The 24,221-nt window shown below is 44.5% G+C and overlaps 1 protein-coding gene and 1 pseudogene across 2 annotated transcripts in view; both read right to left on the bottom strand.

Annotated features, from left to right (window-relative positions):
• Positions 1 to 1,380: 1,380 nt before the first annotated feature.
• The window catches only part of CDC37 (cell division cycle 37, HSP90 cochaperone), a 35,918-nt gene continuing 13,077 nt past the window's right edge, over positions 1,381 to 24,221 (bottom strand). For both annotated transcript variants that reach the window (XM_056570571.1, XM_056570572.1), the window contains exons 5-9: positions 18,149 to 18,264; positions 17,057 to 17,179; positions 16,298 to 16,480; positions 11,802 to 11,873; positions 1,381 to 2,129 (exon numbers count right to left, since the gene is read on the bottom strand). In XM_056570571.1, the coding sequence (XP_056426546.1) occupies positions 1,980 to 2,129; positions 11,802 to 11,873; positions 16,298 to 16,480; positions 17,057 to 17,179; positions 18,149 to 18,264 (644 nt within the window). In that variant the 3' untranslated portion in view covers positions 1,381 to 1,979. The remainder of the gene's footprint in view (positions 2,130 to 11,801; positions 11,874 to 16,297; positions 16,481 to 17,056; positions 17,180 to 18,148; positions 18,265 to 24,221) is intronic.
• LOC130268117 (U2 spliceosomal RNA) lies at positions 6,574 to 6,734 on the bottom strand (annotated as a pseudogene).

Raw genomic sequence — 24,221 nt, 5'->3', positions numbered from 1 at the left:
GCAGAGAGCAACCTCCGAAAAGGTCAAACATTGTATAGATTAATCCATAGGAAGAATTAAAAACCACTCCAGGTTCTTTTTTTTTACCCATATCATGCATACTAACCAATACTAGACCAACAGTATGACCTGTTGCATTGCAGCACAGCTGCATCCATGTGTTTTATTACTGTAACTGGGGCATGTGATCATCACCCTGACCAACAGAAAATTAGTGTTTAATGGGGTACTCCACTGCCCCAGCCTTTGGAACATTTAGTACCGAACGCTGGGTGTGGGCTGCGGGGTCGTGACATCACGGCCACACCCCCTCTATGCAAGTCTATGGGAGGGGGCTTACATGATGTCATCACTACCTCCTAGATCTCTTCTGGCAGCTCCCAGACCCCTCCCCCACCCAGCTCTAGCTGTATAATACCTGTTTCATTGAATAAGGATAGATATATATATGTATGTATACACATCTGTATACTGCTGCAGCTATCTCTATAGGTTCAGGATATATAGTAGTTATATACCTCCCCTCCAGATCTATCTGTATACTGCTGCTATCTCTATGGGATCAGGATATATAGAAGTTATAAACCCAGACCCTCCAGCTCTAGCTGTATACTGATGCTATATCTATGGGATCATCATGGGTAAATCACAGCAAAAACGCAACATGTGAACATGGCCTGAAGACTTTAAATCTTCATAAAAGAACTGCATTCTATATAAAAAAAAAGAAAAGAAAAAAGCACTTAGGAACATGCATCAAAACTGCACATTGTATGAACTGACCCCAACCAACTGAGGAGTCTCAGTAGTTCAGGCTGCTGGCTGGCGTCAAGCTAGGTGAACATATCACCAGGTGATGTCATTAGGGGAACTACAGTGATAAGACTCCCTCTTCTCTTTCTGCAAAGCTAGAGGATTCAATGGAAATGTAGGCAGGATTATTGCTGATTCACATCTATACCAAAGCAGTATGCTGGGAGGCGAGTTTAAATGGTACCTAAACATATGCTGTGGTAGACCTTCTTTATGCCAACATAGTCAAAACACATCACTTTTGGCTATGTTTTACCCCCTGTACGATTGTCTATGATTTCTTGTGGTATAGAAAAAGTTCAACATGACACTTTTCTGTACCACATATACAATTATATAAGAAGAAAAAGTATACAATTCGGACACATTATTTTTTTTTTTATAATAGTGGTGTGGCATAGGTCTAGGAATGTATACGTTTTGAAGCTTGCCTGCCACATCAGCTAAAAGAGGTTAGCACAAGGCAAACGCAAGAACCTCTACATTGTTCTTTAATAAATAACCTACGCTGCACTATATAAGCAAAAATAAATACATTTCCCAGGATGCTTTTTTAAAAACAAAAAAATGCACTTAATTTTTTGTGAAAAAAAAAGGGACTTTAATGTTCTTTTCAGTGCTGTAACATTGACATAGAAGCAGAACAAGCAAATGATCGATAGCCACACAGGATACAAGACAACCAATATCCCCATCCCAGTAGTGATACAGGCATGGCACACCAGCTGTAGTAAACAATCCCTATGCTGCAGCTACTGCACTATAGGGATTACATCTGCTCAGTATCACGTGCTGGGACACTATACAATCCATTCAGCCCTGAGGGATAAAGCAGCTTCAAAAACTCATAGCCCTAGGTGCATAGGAAGGAACAAAACAAAAGAGTGATCTATCGGTCTATCCGCCAGAAATCATGATGCTTGGGGGATACAGGCTACCGGATCTTAAGTCACATCCCTCGTGTCACCAGTTTGCATTCTTGTTCCCCTTCAGTGTTTTGCTTTCTTCAGCCTTCTCAATTGGTTCCATAATTTATAGGATGGTTGAAAGTATTGTCTGCTAGGTCAGAAAGGTCCTTCAGGAGCCCTCAGAAAAAGATTCTTCTACTTTTATTGCACCACATTGAGATCTGCTTTGGAGAGTTCACATTTTCCATGGCCAAACCCTTAAGATGTTGCGCTCTGCTCGGTGGACTCGCTTTTGGCCTCTTCGTAGACTGGTTCTGTGTCGGCACTCTCCGGGTCAGGAGCGTCTCCTTTGGCATTGGGAACCCATAGCCCGGAGTCAATGCACTGTTTCATATAAAACCTGGCTTCCTATGGGATGGAAAACAAAGAAATTATCTAATGCTGGGAAATGAAAGAGTGCGTCAGATGTGAGACAGACGTTCCTAACGCTGACGTCTTCAGATGACTTGGACTGCAGGAACCAGTGAGAGAATATCAGAGCAGTGAGCGACCTCTAGTGGTGATCTCAGAAATTAACCAAAACCTTTGAAGTGGCTTTTCGTATTGACTTTTAAAGGGGCACTCCGCCCCTAGACATCTTATCCCCCTAACCCACAGGATTGGGGATAAGATGTCCGATCACTGTGCATTCCCCGCGTTTGCTCATAACGCTGGGTGCGTCAGTGGGGGTCGTGAAGGCTGCCATATGCCCCCTCCTATAGCTTTGGATTGAGGGGGGCGTGGCATGACGTCACGACCCCGCCGCTCTCTCCAAGTGTTTGGAACAAAATGTTCCGAACAATGGGGCAGCGGAGTACCCCTTTAATGTACACATGGGCATCTGCAGAAATTTTGTCAGTGGTAAGCATAATATAAAGGGGTTAAAAACAGAGCTGATTTCTTGCAAAAACAGCGCCAACTCTGTCCTCAGGTTGTGTGTGGTATTGTAGCTCAGTTTCATTGAAGTAAATGGTGCCGGGTTGTAATACCACACACTACCTGAGGACAGGAGTGGTGCTGTTTTCGAAAAAAAATAAAAAAAAGATTTTTTTGTACTTTGTACTCACCGTAAAATCTTTCTCGTAGCCTTCATTGGGGGACACCTATACTGATGGGTATATGCTCTTGCCACTAGGAGGCGCTGACACTAGGAAAACAAGTTGGCTCCTCCCTGGCAGGATATACCCACCCACTGGAAGTGAGGTAATCAGTTTTGTCACAAATCAGTAGGAGAAGCCAACAAGGAAATACGTCCAAAAGGACCTTAGAAAAGAATCCCGGATAAAAACCGAAATAGACTATCCGGACAAAAAAAAAAAAAAAAGGGTGGGTGCGGTGTCCCCCAATGAAGACTATGAGAAAGATTTTACGGTGAGTACAAAAAAAATCTCCTTTTCTTGGTCGCTCTTCATTGGGGGACACCTATACTTTGGGGGACTGTACCAAAGCAGTCCCCTAGGGTGGGAAAAACAACCACTAGCGAAAGGGGGAGCAGTCCCGAGACTGAACCCACTCGTCTGTAAGGCCTGCGGACAAGACCCCAGGCCAGAGACAACTGAGGCCCAGAAACCGAGCTACCGGAGATCCCCCATCCCTGGATATGGACTAGGACACCAAGGAAGGGACCATGCTTCAAAGAGACTCTAAACCTATGTCCATATGGAGAGACTAGAAAAGGTTGACTAGGAAGCCAGATGGGCCGGAACCACCCAGAAGGAAGTAGGAAAACAACGCCAAGGAACACAGAACCAGACAGAGGGCAAGCCCGGCTGGAAAACAAAAATGGAAAAGGGAACAACAGGAGAGCCCCATCCAGAGTCAACCGATACACAAGAACATGGCGGAAAAATGCCAGGGAGAGCAGCAGACGCCTGAGCAAAAAGGCGAGCACAGAAGGTGGAGACCAGAAAATCGCTGAAAAAAAAATAAAATAAAAAAATAAATAAAATCGGAAACCGGCTCTAGAGAGGTTTGGCAGATAAACCCCTATCCCAGGGGCCCGACGCGAGCACAAATGAGCTTGACTGTCAGAATCCGGATGACCGTAATGACCCTGAAGAAGGAAGAATGGACAAAAAAGTAGCAGAACGCCCTGAAAAGGGCATCCTGGAACACCAGAACGACAGACATGGAAGTGGAGGTTCCCGAGTCTCCTGAAAGACTTACGCAAGAAGGGTAAGGAAACCCAAGGTTCGCAAAATGCTCCGGGTGACAAACTTCCGTGACGAGACAGAAGTGAGGAACAGAAAAACCACCCCACCAATGGGATTGCGAAGAAGTCTGGGCAGGATTGCTACACATGCCCGAGATCTTAACCATCACTAAGGCCCAAGAACCGGGAGGGCCGACCTAGAAAAGAAGGCACACCACAGCATCCAGGGATAGTGTCCATGACAAGGAGACTAACCGACCTTGGACCCCAGTGGTCCAAGCGGACCAGAGCACTCTGAAGCAACATCACCCCAGGACGGGGATGGAGGAGGAACAGGGAACCCAGCAGGGCACAGGAAGGTTATTCCAGAGATGGTGGAGTCAGTGTAGTGCAACTGACACTGTCAAGGGGTAGATGAACCTCCAGGGAGATCGCACCGAGGAAGGAAGAGAGCAATGGAAGGACCCCAACAACAGACGGTGGCTAGACCGGCTGTCGTCGAGCCATACATACTTAGCAGACGTAGAGACACAGACATTTCCAATGACCATACAGAGAGACCCTTTGTGGAGCTTCCCATGGAAGTGAGTCGCCCGATTGCAGTCTCGGGAGCGGCAAAAATGGGGGAGGAGACCTGGAGAAGTAGAAAGCCATACAGACAGAGTGACTATCTGGCATAGGAACCATGGCCATACCAGGTCCCGCCTTCAGACCCACACACAAAAAGTGGGCCACCAGCCTTAAGTCATGAGAGTGGCAGGCATGTGGAGAGGGACCTGGTAAAGTAGGGAACCCCACAAACCAGCATGTGGCGCATTGCAGGGGGCTATGGAGCAACATGGGGAGACCCACTCGGAACTACGTCCAGGCAGTGTGTTACCTGAACGTCCGCATGCAGTGGGAAGTGTATGGTAGTGCAAAAAATAGAATACTCAGTCCTCAGCATAACCACTCCAAAAAAGACTGTACAGTGGATATGTGGTCTGATATGGAAAAGAATTGTGAACTTCCAGACCAATATAATAATTCAAATTATTTAATGCTAAAAGATTAGACAATGATAAAAATTTGGAAAATAAATTAAAAGAATTGCAGCAGCAGGGCCCTACGGCTACATTTTAATTTAAACAAATTATTGTATGAATTTTATCACCGATTAAACCTTGGAGAGTATAACTGTATGGATAGTAGTATTTTCACTACGATGGATCATGGAAACAGTGTTTGAAAATGCATATGCTACACAATGTAACGAAATATAAATGGAAATGTAACAGAAAAAATAGCAATATGTCTAGATGAATAATTCAAACAACTGTAACAGTAATAGACCTGTAGAGGAAAAAAGTAATGCCCTCCGTGGGTATCAGCGTCCGTTCCGGAGGGATATAAAAATAAATAAATGCACAATGAGCATATTGTCCAGCAATGTGAATTCTGTGCGGGGCATATTAAGCATCTTTGGCAAGATGGCAAATAACTGGAGTATGGCCGGGAGGGCCTGCTGTGCCGGGGTGTTGAGAAAGACACAGGCACTAATGTGCCACTCAACCACTCCGCGATGGAACCGGACCGAAGTGTATGGTAGTTGATCCGACGTAGCAGTAAACTACGGAGACTGCTGTCCGACTGACAGGTGGAGGATTCCTGAGCACAAATGAATGCTCCTTCGAACCCTCCCATAGACAGTAGAGAACAGGAGTGCGGCCAAACTTATGGGTGACCCAGTGGTGTAGGAGACCATGCAGAGTAATGACTGGCTGATTGGCAGCAGACCATTGTGCCTGCAGGAACCCTCAGACAGAGTCCTCACACCAACAGTGAGGTACGGGAAGCCACAGCTATGCACACAGCAGATGGGAGACCGACAGCAGGAGAAACTGTGCAAACAACAGTCTGGCGTAATGAGTGACCCTCCAGGTGCTGGTGATAAGGGGACACAGTCAGATAGGCAATAACTGTGCCCCTGTGACACATGTGGAAAGGCAGAGAAGCCTAGAAGCCATTAATAGAATCCCCGTCACCCTGGGAGATCGGGGGAGGTTTAGGAGCCAGGGATTGAATCCCCTACGCCCTGCACAGGGTCCACAGGACACGCCAGGTCACTCCACCGGACACCACGCACTAGCAGTGAGGTATCGGAACTTCAGCCGCAGATACATCAGCCCTTGGAGAAGTGACAGGTGGCAGAGAAAACCATGCAGACCCCTGTCCCCTCGCACTAGTAGTGGGGTACCGTGTTGTGAGATGAGTGACAGGTGACACTACTGTCTGACCTAATAAGAGCAGGTGAAATCCATGGGCACGCAGGGACACTTCCATGGAGACCTGACACTGGACGTGGGGATCCGGGACAGCAGCCGCGGATGTGGCAGCCTGTGGAGGAGGGAATAATGTATGTACACAACAAGAACACCTGTGAACATGGCAATCTATGGTAGCGGAGAAACAGTCCTGACTAACTCCGGTATCTTCCAAGGAATCATGAAATCCCTGGCCATGACCCGCCACACCAAGTCACTTGTCTCTGACAGAGCGAGAACCCTGGCGAAAGCAGGTATGCCAGAGACATACCTCAACTGACGCATCCGATGTGTAATATCAGGTCCCATACAGGGTGAGGGAGACAAGATAGTCCTAGAAAAGAGAGCCCAGCAGATTTTTCTTTTTTTTGTACCCGAAGATACTGCCATATGGGGTCAAAGCATGGGGGCGACTGAAGCAAATCCAACATATGGTCCCCAGCTAGGGGACATATCAGATGTTTAATTGATAAGAATAGATGCTACACTTGATCTCAGCCCAAAAGGCCTAGAAGCAAAAGATAGTACTGGCTAAGGCTGTAATTTGTGTACCCAGAGGCCACAAGGGTGCATGGAGAATAAGGCACAATGTAATTATAGGCCACAAGAGGGCGCCAAACACCACTAAATGGTCTGAGGGACCAGCAGCAGATACAAATTTATTTTTTATATTAGAGCGCTTTCTCCCCTCCTGGGGGGGCGGGAAGGAAGGTGGAGCTGTGCCCACTCCCCCAACTCCAAAAGAGCGACCACCCGGGGAGGGGAATAGAACCCGGGGTGGACGGTGATATGCTCCGAGTCTCCATACAGCAAAACGGCCACCGACACCTGTGAGGGGAAGGATGGGGGAGCCATCTTTTCCCCCCACTGTAACAGCTGCTGGGAGAGGCAGATAAAATAAAACTGACAGGTCCCGCTCTGAAGGAGAGGACGGGGGCGGAGCTAATCACTGAGACCCCGTCCCTCCGACGGCAGGGGAGGGAGAGCAGTGGTGCCTGGCTGGGAAGTGTCCCGTCGGGCTGGAGGAGACTACGGCCCTGAACCCGGGAGTCAGAGGAGATCCATCCTCTGTCATCCCTGGAGGCACTAATGACCCCTGCAGCGCGCCAAGTCCAAAGGACTCTCTGCTGGGAGGAGCTAAGCTCCGTAAAGAGAGTACCAGATCCTTCCCTGCCAGGCGCTCCGAAGGTAGTGCCGCCAGAGCAGGGAGAGAGTCTCCACACAGTCGTACCCCAGAGTCCCGCTCAGAACTTGGGGAGAGGGCAGAGCTACCTGCTGTCATTATGGCTCCCGCTGGCCAGTGCAGCGCTGGAGGAGCAGACAAGGGATCTGCTGCGCAAAAAGTACAGGGAGCTGCCGGTGGCTGCCCTGAGACAGAACAGGCAGGCGAGACCACCAGAGGGAGTCCACACCCCAATAAAGATAGGACCAATGACCCCTCAAATTGCCCATAGAGGAATGGCATATCCTCATTAAAGCAGAAGCCCACCAGTGGTACCACAGGCCCTTCACCACCAAGGGAGAACATTAACCCCTAAATTCCTGTGTCGGGAGGGGAGGAGGGGGGGGGACATACTCACCGATCTTCACAAACTCGCTTACATATGTCTACAGCCAGCTTTTTAGTCACCTGCATCACGTCAGGCTGTGAAAGCGGGACAAGCAGGGAAATAGGGGGACCCAGACCCTAGGTACAACCCTAGGCACTGCGCTTGACGGGAAGGGGTTAACGGTGCATACTTTTATTTCCCGTGCTCCTTAGCCGCATATGAGGGAACAGGTAGCGCCATGCTCCTGAACTCCCACCTGAAAAAGGGAAACAAAAAAGAGTAAAGAATCTAACTAAACAGCCCTTACTGAAAAAAAGACCAGGTCTGGCGAGCTCCCAGACCTGTGTCTTGCCTCCTGCTGACACTAGCTAAAACTGATTACCTCACTTCCAGTGGGCGGGTGTATCCTGCCAGGGAGGAGCCGACTTTTTCCTAGTGTCAGCGCCTCCTAATGGCAAGAGCATATACCCATCAGTATAGTTGTCCCCCAATGAAGAGGGACCGAGAAATAGCAATTTTTTTTATATTTCTGTATAACCCTTTAATGTCATCCATGCACTGCCTCTTCTTGACAAAGTAATAAAGGGGAGGGGCATAGTAATTATCTAAATTTCCCATCTACCAATTGTTATTTATAAGGACACTACTCATTTTAACACAAAATCTATGACAAGGCTAATAATAAATACCTGTATATATTTATGGGGCGAAACTGAAAAAAATATTGCAATCCTGCAGCTTTTGGGGGTGGGGGTTAGTTTCTAGGCAGTGCACTTTACAGTGAAAAGGACATGTGATCTTTATTTTACAGATCAGTACGATTACAATTATACCCAACTCAGGTTTTATTTTATTACTTAAAAAAATTATTTTAACCCCTTAACGACGCAGGACGTATATCTACGTCCTGCGCCGACTCCCGCGATATGAAGCGGGGTCGCGCTGCGACCCCGCATCACATCGCGTCGGTCCCGGCGCTCATCAACGGCCGGGTCCCGCGGCTAATACCACACCGCGGCAATGTGCGGTATTAACCCTTTAAAAGCGGCGGTCAAAGCTGACCGCCGCTTCTAAAGTTAAACTATCCCGGTTAGTCAGTCGGGCTGTTCGGGACCGCCGCCGTGAAATCGCGGCGTCCCGAACAGCTTACAGTACACCAGGAGGGCCCTTACCTGCCTCCTCGGTGCCCGATCGACGAATGACTGCTCCGTGCCTGAGATCCAGGCAGGAGCAGTCAAGCGACGATAACGCTGATCACAGGCGTGTTAATACACGCCAGTGATCAGCATAGGAGATTAGTGTGTGAAGTGTTATAGGTCCCTATGGGACCTATAACACTGCAAAAAAAAAAGTAAAAAAAAAAAAAAGTGTTAATAAAGGTCATTTAACCCCTTCCCTAATAAAAGTTTGAATCACCCCCCTTTTCCCATAAAAAAAATAAAACAGTGTAAATAAATAAAAAAAAAAACATATGTGGTATCGCCGCGTGCGTAATTGTCCGAACTATAAAAATATATCATTAATTAAACCGCACGGTCAATGGCGTATGCGCAAAAAAATTCCAAAGTCCAAAAAAGAGTATTTTTGGCCACTTTTTATACCAATATAAAAAATGAATAAAAAGTGAACAAAAAGTCTGATCAAAACAAAAATCATACCGATACAAAAATCATCATACAGATCACGGCGCAAAAAAATAGCCCTCATACCGCCCTGTACGTGGAAAAATAAAAAAGTTATAGGGGTCAGAAGATGACATTTTTAAACGTATACATTTTCCTGCATGTAGTTATGATTTTTTCCAGAAGTACAACAAAATCAAACCTATATAAGTAGGGGATCATTTTAACCGTATGGACATACAGAATGATAAGGTGTAATTTTAACCAAAATATGCACTGCGTAGAAACGTAAGCCCCCAAAAGTTACAAAATGGCGTTTTTTCTTCGATTTTGTCGCACAATTTTTTTTTTCGTTTGGGGTAAAATGACTAATGTCCCTGCAAAGTAGAAGTGATGACGCAAAAAATAAGCCATAATATGGATTTTTAGGTGCAAAATTGAAAGGGTTATGATTTTTAAAAGGTAAGGAGGAAAAAACGAAAGTGCAAAAACGGAAAAACCCTGAGTCCTAAGGACCAGGACAATTATAATTTTAGCATTTTCGTTTTTCTCCTCACCTTCTAAAAATCATAACATTTATATTTTCATCCACAGACCCATACCAGGGCTTGTTTTTTGCGTGACATCAATTATTTTACCATAAAATGTTAAGTGCAACCATAAAAATATTATTTATGTGGGGAAATTGAAAAGAAAAATGCAATTTAGCACATTTTGGAAGGCTTTGTTTTCACACTGTACACTTTACAGTAAAAATGACATGTATTTTTTATTTTGAGGGTAAATACGATAAAAAAAATATATAAATGTACATCCTAGTTTGGCGTTACTTCGGGCACCAGGACGTACATCTACGTCCTGTGTATGACCGCGAGCATGGGAGCGGTGCTCGTGTCATACACGGCAGGTTCGTGCGAATGTCCGCCATTAACCCCTCAGATGCCGTGATCAGTAAAGATCACGGCATCTGCGGCAATGCGCATGTTAAAATAGATGATCGGATCGCCCGCAGAGCTCCCGCGGGGATCCGATCATCTGTAATGGCGGACGGAGGTCCCCTCACCTGCCTCCGTCCGTCTCCCAGCATCTCCTGCTCTGGTCTGAGATCGAGCAGACCAGAGCAGAAGATAGCACTGATCAGTATTATCAGCTATGTCCTAGGCATAGCACTGAACAGTATTAGCAATCAAATGAAAAATCCCCTCCCCCAATAAAAATTTAAATTGTCAGTTTTTCCCATTTTACCCCCAAAAAGCGTACATTTAAAAAAACTAAAAAAAAAAAACACAAACATATTTGGTATCGCCGCGTGCGCAAATGTCCGAACTATCAAAATATAATGTTAATGATCCCGTACGGTGAATGGCGTAAACGTAAAAAAATAAAAGTCAAAAAATTCTGCTTTTGTCACATTTTATAAAAAAATTAATTAAAATTATCTAAAAGTTTTATATATGCAAATGTGGTATCGATAAAAAGTACAGATGACGGCGCAAAAATTGAGCCCTCATACCGCCTTATATACGGAAAAATGAAAAAGTTATAGGTGGTCAAAATAGGGCGATTTTAGAGTTTAAGTTTTAGATTTTTTTTTAAGCGGTACAAAAATATAAAAGTATCTAGCCATGGGTATCATTTTAATCATATTGACCCACAGAATAACGGTCATTTTTTTTTACCGTAAAGTGTACAGTGTGAAAATGCAACCTTCCAAAATGTGCAAAATTGTTGTTTTCATTTAAATTTCCTCCCTAAAAAAATATTGTTTTGGGTTCGCCATAGATTTTATGGTAAAATGAGAGGTTTCATTACAAAGAACAATTGGTCACGCAAAAAACAAGCCCTTATATGGGTCTGTAGATGGAAATATAAAAAAAGAGTTATGGATTTTAGAAGGCGACATCAAGATGTCGAAGCAAAGGGTATGGAGCAGACTCACAAGCCCCCAGGCATCTTAGTATAAAGCATCAAATGATCACTTGGCATCAAGTGCCAAGATTCCTAGGTAGGCGCTAAAGAACTAAGGGGGAAATTCATCAAAACCTGTCTAGAGGAAAAGTTGCTCAGTTGCCCATAGCAACCAATCAGATCGCTTCTTTCATTTTTCAGAGGCCTTTTTAAAAAAAAAAAAAATGAGAGAAGCGATCTGATTGGTTGCTATGGGCAACTTTTCCTCTGGACAGGTTTTGATACATCTCCCCCAGAATCTAGTAATATGAATTATTATTATTTTTTTTTTTTTAAACCTTCATGTTGAATGTTCCGGTCAAATTGGGCAGGAGCGTACTGATGACCCAATCTATTCTATACAATGCCGTTAGTTCTAGGTATTAATCCCGCTGTCGAGCCGTAATGTGGGCACAGAGAGGCACCTGTATTCCGCTCTAGAAGAAGAGTACCCCATATGGACTTACATTAGGATCCATTTTGCTAATCGTGTCCTGCAGCATCTGAATGTCTTTCGAATCAAAGCATTTCTGTAACTCCTGTAGATAGGAGAGAATAGAGAATAATGTTACAAAGCATAAACATTAAGTTAACCGGTCCTCCCCAAGTCTGCAGAAGTTTCTTTTTTTAGCTATACAGGCTAACATCTGTGTATACGCTTTAGCTACAAGGACCTTCCTCCTCAATTACATCATTAAAGGGGCTCTCCGACCCTAGACATCTAATCCCCTATCCAAAAGCATACGGGATAAGATGTCTGATCGCTGGGGACCCCCATGATTTCCCTGCTGCACCCGGTGTTCGTTTAGAGCGTCGGAGCCGCGTGACGTCACGGCCACGCCCCCTCAATGCAAGTCTATGGGAGGGGGCGTGACAGCCGTCACGCCCCCTACCATAGACTTGCATTGAGGGGGCGTGGATGTGATGTTACGAGCGGGCCGTAACTTTTCGAGTCTCCACCCGGCATCGCCAGTCATCCGGCATGGAGCAAAGTTCGGTCCGTGCACCGGATGTCTTGGGTGCCGCAGCTGAGATCGCGGGGGTCCCGTCGTCTATCCCCTATCCTTTGGATAGGAGATAAGATGTCAAGGGGCAGAGTACCCCTTTAAATGAAAGGGTTGTATGGTGTAAAAGAGTAGTCTTGTCTCTCAGCATCCAATAGTAAGCAGAAGTGTAGTGCCAATGAGTGAGGCCTACCACTGACTTATATAGGCTTTGTTTTCACACACGTTTTTGGGTCTTTCAAAGAACAAAAACCCAATTCAGTTCATTTTTTCCATCGGAAGACAGCCATTTTAGGATTAAAAAACAGCCCAAAATACTGTGTGTGAACATGGACCATGGACCCAAGGATTTTCATCCCCGTGGTCTGAGGAGAAGATCAGAAGACCACACTGCAGCTCTATGGCATGAACTTCTCCCTCTACTTCCTGAATCTTCCTTGTTTACATTGCACACTCTTTTTCCTGCAAGTAACATATCTTGAATAGCAGCTAGTTCTAGCCACAAACAACAATGTAAAGTGTCCCCGCCATTTAAATAAATAAATAAATGTCTTGACATGTAACAGAAACCTGGAAAAAGTTTTAAATGGTCGGGGTCTTGGTGCCAAAACTGCAACCGATCAGAACGGGCCGGGAGAAGCTTTTCTACTGTAAGTCTATGAAGCCTGTCTTTTACAGCAGGGAGACAAGTGGGTGAGGGTCACAGTATTCAGACCCTGACTGATCAAAACTTTTGACACTAAGTAAAAAAGTAGCGTAATATTGCAGCTATTCATTTTTTAATACCAGCTCAATGATGGGAGAGGGATACCTCCTACCACCCTTAGCATGGTCTTTATTCATTAAAGAGGTACTCCGGTGGAAAACATTTTTTTTTCCCCCCTTCAAATCAACTAGTGCCAAAAGGTTAAAACAGATTTTTAAAATTACTTCTATTAAAAAAATCTTAATCCATCTATTTACACATTTATGGTGCATGATGTACAACAGTAGTAACAACTCCCAGCATGCCCTGACAGCCGCAGACTCTTAACAGCTGGAGAGCAACCGATTTAAGATCACTAATGTAATGCCATTGTCAGAGAAGGTTAGAGAGACAACTTCTAATACCTAACCTAGTATTTATACTTGGGATCGACCGATTATCGGTATGGCCGATATAATAGGCCGATAATCACGATTTTGGGCATTATCGGTATCGGCAATTATCTTGCCGATAAGCCGATAATGCCCCGCCCCCCCACCCCCTCGACCCGCCGCACCGCACCCCCCCCCCCACCGTGATGCTAGGCGGTATACCGGTATGGATTTTTTCCCATACCGCTATACCGGTCAGGCCCCTCCCCCACCCTCCGAGTCAATAAAACTTTTTAACTTACCCGTAATGGGGGTGGTCCAGGCCATCCTTCCTTCATGTAGTGTCCGGGGGCGTTCCGGGTGGAGGGTGGTCCGGTCCAGGCTGTCCTTCTCCGGCGGTCATCTTCTCCACTCCGGGCAGGCTCCGGCCTAGTACGCTGCATAGACGCCGCTACGCCGTGTTGTCAGGTGCGTCGCTGCGCACGGGCGTCACCGCGCAGCGGCGTCTATGCAGCGTACTAGGCCGGAGCCTGCCCGGAGTGGAGAAGATGACCGCCAGAGAAGAAGGACAGCCCGGACCGGTTCACTCTTCACCCGGAACGCCCCCAGACACTACAGGAACGATGGATGGATGGCCCGGAGCACCCTGGCAGGTAGGGGAGAGAAGCGGGTGGTGGCGGCGGCGGTCTATGGCCCCGCAAAAGCCACTGCAGATCATTGATTTAAAGCGCCCGCTTTAAATCAATGATCTGCAGCGGTGTCGCAGGGGGTTAAATAGCCGATAACTTATACCGGAATATCGGTATAAGTTATCGGCTATCGGCCCTAACCTGCACCGATTATCGGCCCTAAAAAAACAATATCGGTCGATCCCTAATTTATACGTGGCTGTAAAAAAAACTAAACAAAACAACCACACCACAACAAACACAACCACAACAAACACAACCACAACAACCAATTTTATTTATATAATCGCCAACCGATTCTGCAGCATTTTACAATTTAGGGGGTACGAATAAAAGACCCCAAAAGGAGCCGATAGAGAAATAATATTATACATTAAACATTCAAACAGGTGAGGGCCATGCTCACAAGAGCTTACAGACTACACTTTATCTCTCTATACACACACACTCATTATTGGTGAAATCTCCCTTTAAAATGTCTCCAGCACACTCCGTACACAGTCTGCTGAAATCTTATGAATAGACTTTGCCAGATATTGCTGACCCTGATCCCCTCTGATAGTAGTAACACATCATTCCTCCTCTCTGCTCTCGAAAGCCGATTACACACAGTAAGATGCTTTACGGTTTGGTCATTTTTTTTTTTTTTTAAGCAGATTGTATCAATTGTTTCTTAATCCTCCAACATATAGAATATCCATAGGATTCACATTCATTCCTGACATAAATTACCTGGATTATTATCCAAAAACAAATAAATAACCTAAATCTTTAGTGTACTGAAGGAACACTTTACAATACACCTTACAGGACCACGGAATACACAATACAAGCAAAAAACAATAATATAAAAAGCAGCGCATAGGTCACTTAAGAACCATGTTTTCTCCCTGCTTTAAAGTTGACCACATTAATCAAACAATCTTGAAGTGCATTAAAGGGGTACTCCGGCGAAAAAAACTATTTTTTTTAAATCAACTGGTGCCAGAAAACAGATTTGTTAATGACTTCTATTTAAAAATCATAATCCTTCCAATACTTATTAGGTGGTGTATAATACAGTGGAAGTTCTTTTCTTTTTAAATTTCTTTTCTGTCTGACCAAAATGCTCTCTGCTGACACCTCAGTCTGTCTCAGGAATGTCAAGAGCAGGATAGGTTGGCTCCTACTCTTGACAGCCCCTGAGACAGACAGAGGTGTCAGCAGAGAGCACTGTTGTCAGACAGAAAAGAAATTTAAAAAGAAAAGAACTTCCTGTGGAGCATACAGCAGCTGATAAGTACTGGAAGGATGAAGATTTTTAAACAGAAGTAATTTACAAACCTGTTTAATGTTCTGGCACCGGTTGATAAAAAACAAATATATATATACTTTTTCACTGGAGTACCCCTTTAAACTCTCACTGTCCCTCAATTGAGTTGAGTGTGCATGTGTATGGTGGGGGGGGGGGGGGGGGTGGACTGGAGAGAGAGTTTATTTCTTTTAAGGCCTCAAGATTTCTGCTGTTAGCCTGTAGACTGGCAAAGGTGCACAGATCACTAGGGACCCCTGCAATCTCCCTGCTGCACCCGGAGTTCGTTTAGAGCGCCTGGTGTAGCACCGGAGGCTCTTGACGTCACAGCCACGCCCCACTCGTGATGTCACGAGCATCCTCCCTGCATCACCAGTCATCCGTCACGGAGCATAGTTCGCTCCGTGCACCGGATGTCTGGGCTGCCGCAGTCGAGATCGCGGGGGTCCCCAGGGTAGGGGATAAGATGTCTAGGTGCAGAGTACCCCTTTAACGTAGTCCCACTGACAGACGGGACTTTTTTTTTTTCTGGCGGATGAACATGTTCAATCTTACACCAAAATACTATTCCTCGTCAGAAGTTCTGTCATTGAATTTCCGTAGTGTGAACGAGCCCATATACTAGACACAGTGTGGACTTGTTTCTGAAAAAAACAAGACTTGTCGTTGTAATTTATGGGGATAGAACAATGATCCAAAGATTTATTCTGATCATTAAGTGATTTATTCTGGGGTCCGTAAGGAGTTCTTCCTCTGCCATGGGGCAATTGGCATCAGCTTCATGTTTTTTTTTGCCTTCCTCTGGATCAACACAATAAGACTTTAGGTTGAACTTAATGGATTATTTTTTTTTTTTTTCAATATACAAACTAAATCTTAAACAACTCCATTATAACACTTACAGGTGGAAGAGTCTCATAGACTTCGACAGGATCCAATCCTCCGGGTCCTAGCCTCTTCTTCCGCTCCTCTTCTTCATATTCCTTCAAGGCCTTTTCTATTCGGACTTTTGCCCGTTCTCGAACTCTGCCCTTGAAAGCCTCCAGCTCGTCATTGAAGGCGTCCATATACTGTTGATCAGCAGTCTGCAGAGGAGGACATTTTATTTTGGGTTGGCATTCAATAATATAAACAATACAGAGATAACCCTGGGAATGGACAAGGAAAACCTACGAAGAGACACAGCACCCAGAGGCTTATACTAGCTATAAAGACACGAGTGGCATGCTACTGTGGCTAATAGGGAAGTCAGGATTGGTAAAACCCCAATTCATTTCCATCCATACGTACCTATGGAACATACTGGACAATACTGTATAAGGGTGCATGCACACCACGTTTTCACTGTACGGGTGCCGGATCCGGCTGGGGGAGGGGAAAACAGTGCGCTCCCGTACCCCAGCCGGACCGGCACTGAAATCCATTGACCTTAATGAGCCAACCGGGCTCACACCGGATACGGGTAAAAAAACGAGCCGACCAAAATAAAACGGTGACTCTGGTCGGCTCATTAAAGTTTTCAGCGCTGGTCTGGCTGGGGTACGGGAGCGCACGGTTTTCCCCTCCCCCAGCCGGATCCGGCACCTGTACAGTGAAAAGGTGGTGTGCATGCACCCCAAATCCATAGAAGCCCCTCTTCCCCCCAATATTACCTTACTTACCTTTATCTTGGTAAAGAACTGGCGGAAGCACGCCCGGGGATCAACCTTTAGGCTCTTTGCCAGTTCTAGAATAAACTGCATGACGATAGTCTGGTGGGCGACTTGTTCCATAAGAGCATGTTTCTATAGAAAGCAAACACAAGGAGGCGGTATTATATCATGAACCAATATAAGTGTCCACATTCACACCAGTGTATACTGCAGCAGACCATGCATGAGAGAAAAAGAACAAACTCTGAAATATGTTCATAATTCAGTTCTGGCCACCCCTAAAGAAGCATTCTGGGAAATGATTAGTATTTTTTATATTTGCTTATACAGTGCAGCATAGGCTATTTAAGAATAACGAAGAGGTTCTTTTGTGGAGGGTGTGGAGTTTTATCACTGCACCTGGTCATCCAATTAGGCTGCCAATGCTGGAGTTCAGACATTATGTGCAGTTTTGATGATAAATTTTTTTTTTATTCACAGTTTTTAAGAGAAATATTTGCATGAGGTGACAGTGATTTGACCTATCAAAACCAACTATGGTGTGTAATAAAGATTTTAAGTATTTTAGGCAGTGTTCACACAGTAAAGTTTTACACCACTTTTCACACATTTTGGCTGTTTATTTGGCAATTTTCATGTGATTTGCACTGAGGTAAAATATTACTAATCTTGCTGCAATTTAGTGAAGTTCACAGCAAAAACAGAAAAAAAAACAAAAATGTGTAAACACATGGGAGGTGTATAACTATATCCTGATCCCAAAGAGATAGCAACAGCAGTATACAGGTAGAGCTGGGAGGGGAGGGGTCTGGGAGCTAGCAGGAAGGATCTGATAGGTGATGATGCCATCCTATATTTTACAGGAAAGCAGCTGATCCAGGATTGACAACTTCCCCTGACACATTAAACAATGGTTTTTCTGTGGGACAGGTGATCACATGACCTAGTTACAGTAATGAACTGTATAAATGCAGCTGGACTAGGGATGGCAAGTGTGCATGATATGGGCACAATAATATACAGCTTACGCTGTGCGGTCAGGTTGCTGAGGTAACTGTACGACGTCATGCGAGTTCCAAAATAAGCAGCAAATCCTCTCACCTCTTCCACTTCCAGGTCAATACACCAGATGACCAGGTAGTTGGCGGTCTCCTCGCATACTAGGTGGGGGTTATCAGACAGGTACTTCTGACTGTCATCCCAGCGGTGCAGCATTCCTTGTATAGAGGGATAGGAGAGAACATTACTTATGGGACAGCTGTCATATCACAAGACTAGACTAACCCAAACGAGGTCACGTACCAGGGCACGACGCTTCACCACCCACACACTGTATAAATAGACTGTGTAAAGCTTCCCCCTGTAACACTGCGTACTATAGAGGTCATTACTAAATCAGTACAGCATTTTCACCCAATACCTATCCATATGTAGATCATTTTTCAATATTTTTTTAACCTAAAAGTATAACAATTGTATTATTTTTATTGCAATACATGCATCTCGTTACATCATTTACCAGCAGAGGGTGCTAAATTATATAAGTGTTGAACGCTGCAGCTTCAGTAGAGCTGGTGCATAAAAAATAAAATTAAATAAATAAAGTCTTGGGATCCCCCGGTGCTCCAGTGCAGCCTCTCTGGTGTTCCTGCCAGGTCTGCAGCGAGTTGCACAAACAGTGTAGCCTTTCTAGTTACATAAACACCGTAGCTCGCAGGGTTTTGTCATTTGAGCAACCTCAATTCAAGTCAATGGGAGTTACACAAACTGCGTAACTCACATGCTTTAGTGGTTTTTGGCTTCTCGACCACCTCTGGCTTGTAGCTTAAAAAACAAACAAAAAAAAAAACAAAAAACAAAAACAAAAAAATACAAAAAAATACAAAAACAGAGGGGGCCAGGAAGTCAATAAGGTAGATAGGAATAACTCTTTACTTTAATTCCAGTTTGTGCAGAAGGTACATTTCCTTAACCCCTTAAGGACGCAGGACTTAAATGTACGTCCTGGTGAGGTGGTACTTAACGCACCAGGACGTACATTTACGTCCTAAGCATAACCGCGGGCATCGGAGCGATGCCCGTGTCATGCGCGGCTGATCCCGGCTGCTGATCGCAGCCAGGGACCCGCCGGCAATGGCCGACGCCCGCGATCTCGCGGGCGTCCACCATTAACCCCTCAGGTGCCGGGATCAATACAGATCCCGGCATCTGCGGGAGTTCACGATTAAAATGAACGATCGGATCGCCCGCAGCGCTGCTGCGGGGATCCGATCATTCATAACGCCGCACGGAGGTCCCCTCACCTTCCTCCGTGCGGCTCCCGGCGTCTCCTGCTCTGGTCTGTGATCGAGCAGACCAGAGCAGGAGATGACCGATAATACTGATCTGTTCTATGTCCTATACATAGAACAGATCAGTATTAGCAATCATGGTATTGCTATGAATAGTCCCCTATGGGGACTATTCAAGTGTAAAAAAAAAATGTAAAAAAATGTAAAAGTAAAAGTTAAAAAAAAGTGAAAAATCCCCTCCCCCAATAAAAAAGTAAAACGTCCGTTTTTTCCTATTTTACCCCCAAAAAGCGTAAAAAACATTTTTTATAGACATATTTGGTATCGCCGCGTGCGTAAATGTCCGAACTATTAAAATAAAATGTTAATGATCCCGTACGGTGAACGGCGTGAACGAAAAAAAATTAAAAAAGTCCAAAATTCCTACTTTTTTAATACATTTTATTAAAAAAAAAATTATAAAAAATGTATTAAAAGTTTTTTATATACAAATGTGGTATCAAAAAAAAGTACGGATCATGGCGCAAAAAATGAGCCCCCATACCGCCGCTTATACGGAAAAATAAAAAAGTTATAGGTCATCAAAATAAAGGGATTATAAACGTACTAATTTGGTTAAAAAGTTTGTGATTTTTTTTAAGCGCAACAATAATATAAAAGTATATAATAATGGGTATCATTTTAATCGTATTGACCCTCAGAATAAAGAACACATGTCATTTTTACCGAAATTGTACGGCGTGAAAACAAAACCTTCCAAAATTCGCAAAATTGCGTTTTTCGTTTTAATTTCCCCACAAAAATAGTGTTTTTTGGTTGCGCCATACATTTTATGATATAATGAGTGATGTCATTACAAAGGACAACTGGTCGCGCAAAAAACAAGCCCTCATACTAGTCTGTGGATGAAAATATAAAAGAGTTACGATTTTTAGAAGGCGAGGAGGAAAAAATGAAAACGTAAAAATTAAATTGTCTGAGTCCTTAAAGGGGTAGTCCAGTGGTGAAAAACTTATCCCCTATCCTAAGGATAGGGGATAAGTTTGAGATCGCGGGGGGTCCGACCGCTGGGGCCCCCTGCGATCTCTCTGTACGGGGCCCCGGCTCTCCGCCGAGATAGCGGGTGTCGACCCCCGCACGAGGCGGCGGCCGACACGCCCCCTCAATACATCTCTATGGCAGAGCCGGAGATTGCCGAAGGCAGCGCTTCGGCTCTGCCATAGAGTTGTATTGAGGGGGCGTGTCGGCCGCCGCCTCGTGCGGAGGTCGACACGCCCCCTTCCCGCCGGCTGTCGGGGCTTCATACAAGAGATCTCGGGGGGCCCCAGCGGTCGGACCCCCCGCGATCTGCAACTTATCCCCTATCCTTAGGATAGGGGATAAGTTGCTCACCACTGAATCACCACTGGACTACTCCTTTAAGGCCAAAATGGGCTGAGTCCTTAAGGGGTTAAAGGCAATATGTCACCAAATGTAATAATTTTTTTTGAGGTTAAATAATTTTTTTTTATTTTTTCAATATTTTAATTTTTTTTTTTACTGGTTACAAAGTATAATTTTTTTTATAACTGGTCATATCTCCCACTGTTGACCAGCAGAGGGAGCTAATATGAGGAATCTGGTAAAAGCAAGCAACTTGTCTGGCTGCTGCAAATTACACCTCGCCTATCTACCTTCCACCTCTGTCTAAGTGGCAAAAGGAGAGGGGGTTTTGTAGTTTTTTTCAATTCCGCTGTTAGCATTTTGTTGGTGTCTGAAGAGTGGTAAAGAACAGACAAGATGTCTCTTGATAGGTCACTGCTCCTCAGGGACTTCAAGAAAATGGCGCTTGAGTGCAATCACTAGTTAGGAGGGTTATAGGGTCCCACATTCCACTGTCAGCGGAAACATCTTCTAAACATCCCACCCAGTGGAATTAGTAACATTCAATCTAAGCTCTATTTACATATACTCACTTCGGCCAAGTGTCTTGTGGCTAAATGGTGGAGGAAGACTGAAAACCCCCCATTCCAGATGCTACTAGATAAAATCGCAGACATACGGAGAATGGAAAATATGTCCGCTAAGGTGGAAAACAGACTGGATGCTTTCCAGAGACATTGTGGCACACGTGGGATAAAAATGTGGAATACCCGAGAGTGGTCTGAGGCGGTGGACGGACCTCGAGGAGCTGGAGCCGAGCAGATACTTCATCTTAAAGGGGTTATCCGGGAAAATTTTTTTTTTTTTTTAATCAACTGGCTCCAGAAAGATAAACAGATTTGTAAATTACTTATTTAAAAAAAAAATCTTAATCCTTTCAGTACTTATGAGTTTCTGAAGTTGAGTTGTTCTTTACTGTCTAAGTCCTCTCTGATGACACGTGTCTCGGGAACCGCCCAGTTTAGAAGAGGTTTGCTATGGGGATTTTCTTCTAAACTGGGCGGTTCCCGAGACACGTGTCATCAGAGAGGACTTAGACAGAAAAGAACAACTCAACTTCAGAAACTCATAAGTACTGAAAGGATTAAGATTTTTTTAATGGAAGTCATTTAGTTTAACTTTAACAAAATCTGTTTAACTTTCTGGAGCCAGTTGAGAGATTATATATATATATATATATATATATATATATATAACATTTCCTGGATAACCCCTTTAACTCTACTTATCTTCCATACTTACCTGTCCCTTTCTCTATATAACTTCCCCCTTTCTATCTCTTACAAACCTACCTCCTGCTTTTTTATGTACACTATTTTATATCTTTTTCATTGCATGCTACCTGGATTATTGACCATCAGCTGAGGTGTAATAGATCCGGAGTCTAGAGATATTTCTAGTACCCACTAATACCACGTCATAAAATCCTAGCTTCATTATCAGATAACGGCTTCTATCTATGATCAATGTCCCTGACGTGGGACCTTCCCCAGATACTAACAGAGCAGACCTGAGAAAATCTGGACAGCAAGATCTATGCAGATTACCATATTGTAACCTGGTCTTGTTAATATGTAATGACCTTTGTTTATTATTCTATGTACTTATATTTTCTTTACTGTCAAACATCTGTTTTAAATAAAAAATCTTGAATAATAAAAAAAAAACAGTTGAACAAAAGGAAAATGGTGCTGGCTCCCCCTTTCATTTCACCTAGCCTGTGCTATGCCCATGTGCAGTAAGCAGTCAATGCATTTCTAGGAGACACTCTCTGTCTCAACTTTCTTATGCCCTGTGCCTGCCATAAAGCAACTGTGTAGATGTTGTGAAGTGACACATTACAAAGAGGCTACAGTAATGGCAGCCCCCAGTACACACTTTATTAATAGATAACATTAAAACTACATTGTCCTAAAACTAAATACATAAATGAAATGCATTATCTTGATAGAATAATTTTATTTATAAAAAAAAAAAAAAAAAATGGCGACACATTCCCTTTAAGACTTTTCTTTTTGCTAAATGTTTTTGTCAAAAATGCAATCCACTAAAGCACTCCCAGACCAGGTTCACACTAGCGTAATGCAGGCGCACGTTTGTATGCATATTTTGGCCACAATTCCCAACCAAACCAAAAGTTCTGATGGCTTAAAATGACAGCTTTCAGTCAGGGTCATCTGACCCACGGTCAGGCCAGGACTTGTGTCTGTATTATGCTAGTGTGAACCGAGCCTCATACTTCTCATCGTTTAGGCTGTGTGTCCAGTGTACACAATGCTCTTGCACTTGAAATAATTCTGTTACATCTTTTCTTATCTCTCTGTGTTCTGCCTTTCCTCTACTATTCTTAGCAAGCAGAACGCAGAGAGATAAATAAATCCAGAATTGTTATTTCATGAGGAGTGCAAGTAGTTACTAAAACAGACATATCAGGAGAGGCCGCCAGTCCTCTATACGGTTTGTAATGGTTCAGTCTTTATGATATCTACACTGCTCAAAAAACATAAAGGGAACACTAAGATAACACATCCTAGATCTGAATGAATGAACTAATCGTATGAAATACTTTCATCTTTACATAGTTGAATGTGATGACAACAAAACCACACAAAAATTATCAATGGAAATCAAATGTATCAACCCATGGAGGTCTGGATATGGAGTCACACTCAAAATCAAAGTGGAAAACCGCACTACAGGCTGATCCAACTTTATGTAATGTCCTTAAAACAAGTCACAATGAGGCTGAGTAGTGTGTGTGGCCTCCACGTGCCCGTATGACCTCCCTACAACACCTGGGCATGCTCCTGATGAGGTGGCAGATGGTCTTCTGAAGGATGTCCTCCCAGACCTGGACTAAAGCATCCGCCAACTCCTGGACAGTCTGTGGTGCAACATGGTGTTGGTGAATGGAGCCAGACATGATGTCCCAGATGTGCTCAATCGGATTCAGGTCTGGAGAACGGGCGGGCCAGTCTATAGCATCAATGCCTTCCTCTTGCAGGAACTGCTGACACACTCCAGCCACATGAGGTCTAGCATTGTCTTGCATTAGGAGGAACCCAGGGCCAACCGCACCAGCATATGGTTTCACAAGGGGTCTGAGGATCTCATCTTGGTACCTAATGGCAGTCAGGCTACCTCTGGCAAGCACATGGAGGACTGTGCGGCCCCCAAAGAAATGCCACCCCACACCATTACTGACCCACTGCAAAACCGGTCATGCAGGAGGATGTTGCAAGCAACAGAACGTTCTCCATTGGGTCTCCAGACTCTGTGACTTGTGCTCAGTGCCATGTGCAAATGCCAAATGTCCTGCACGGTGTTGGGCTGCAGGCACAACCCTCATCTGTGGACGTCGGGCCCAAACCTTCTTGCCACAGTTCGTATTGATGTGCCATCCGGGATGAGCTGCACTACCTGAGCCACTTTAGTGGTAGCATGAGACGGAATCTACAACC

The sequence above is a fragment of the Hyla sarda genome, chromosome 4 (genome assembly GCF_029499605.1).
Source record: "Hyla sarda isolate aHylSar1 chromosome 4, aHylSar1.hap1, whole genome shotgun sequence".
NCBI classification, from domain to species: Eukaryota; Metazoa; Chordata; class Amphibia; order Anura; family Hylidae; genus Hyla; species Hyla sarda.
This window is presented reverse-complemented; position numbering and strand designations above follow the sequence as displayed.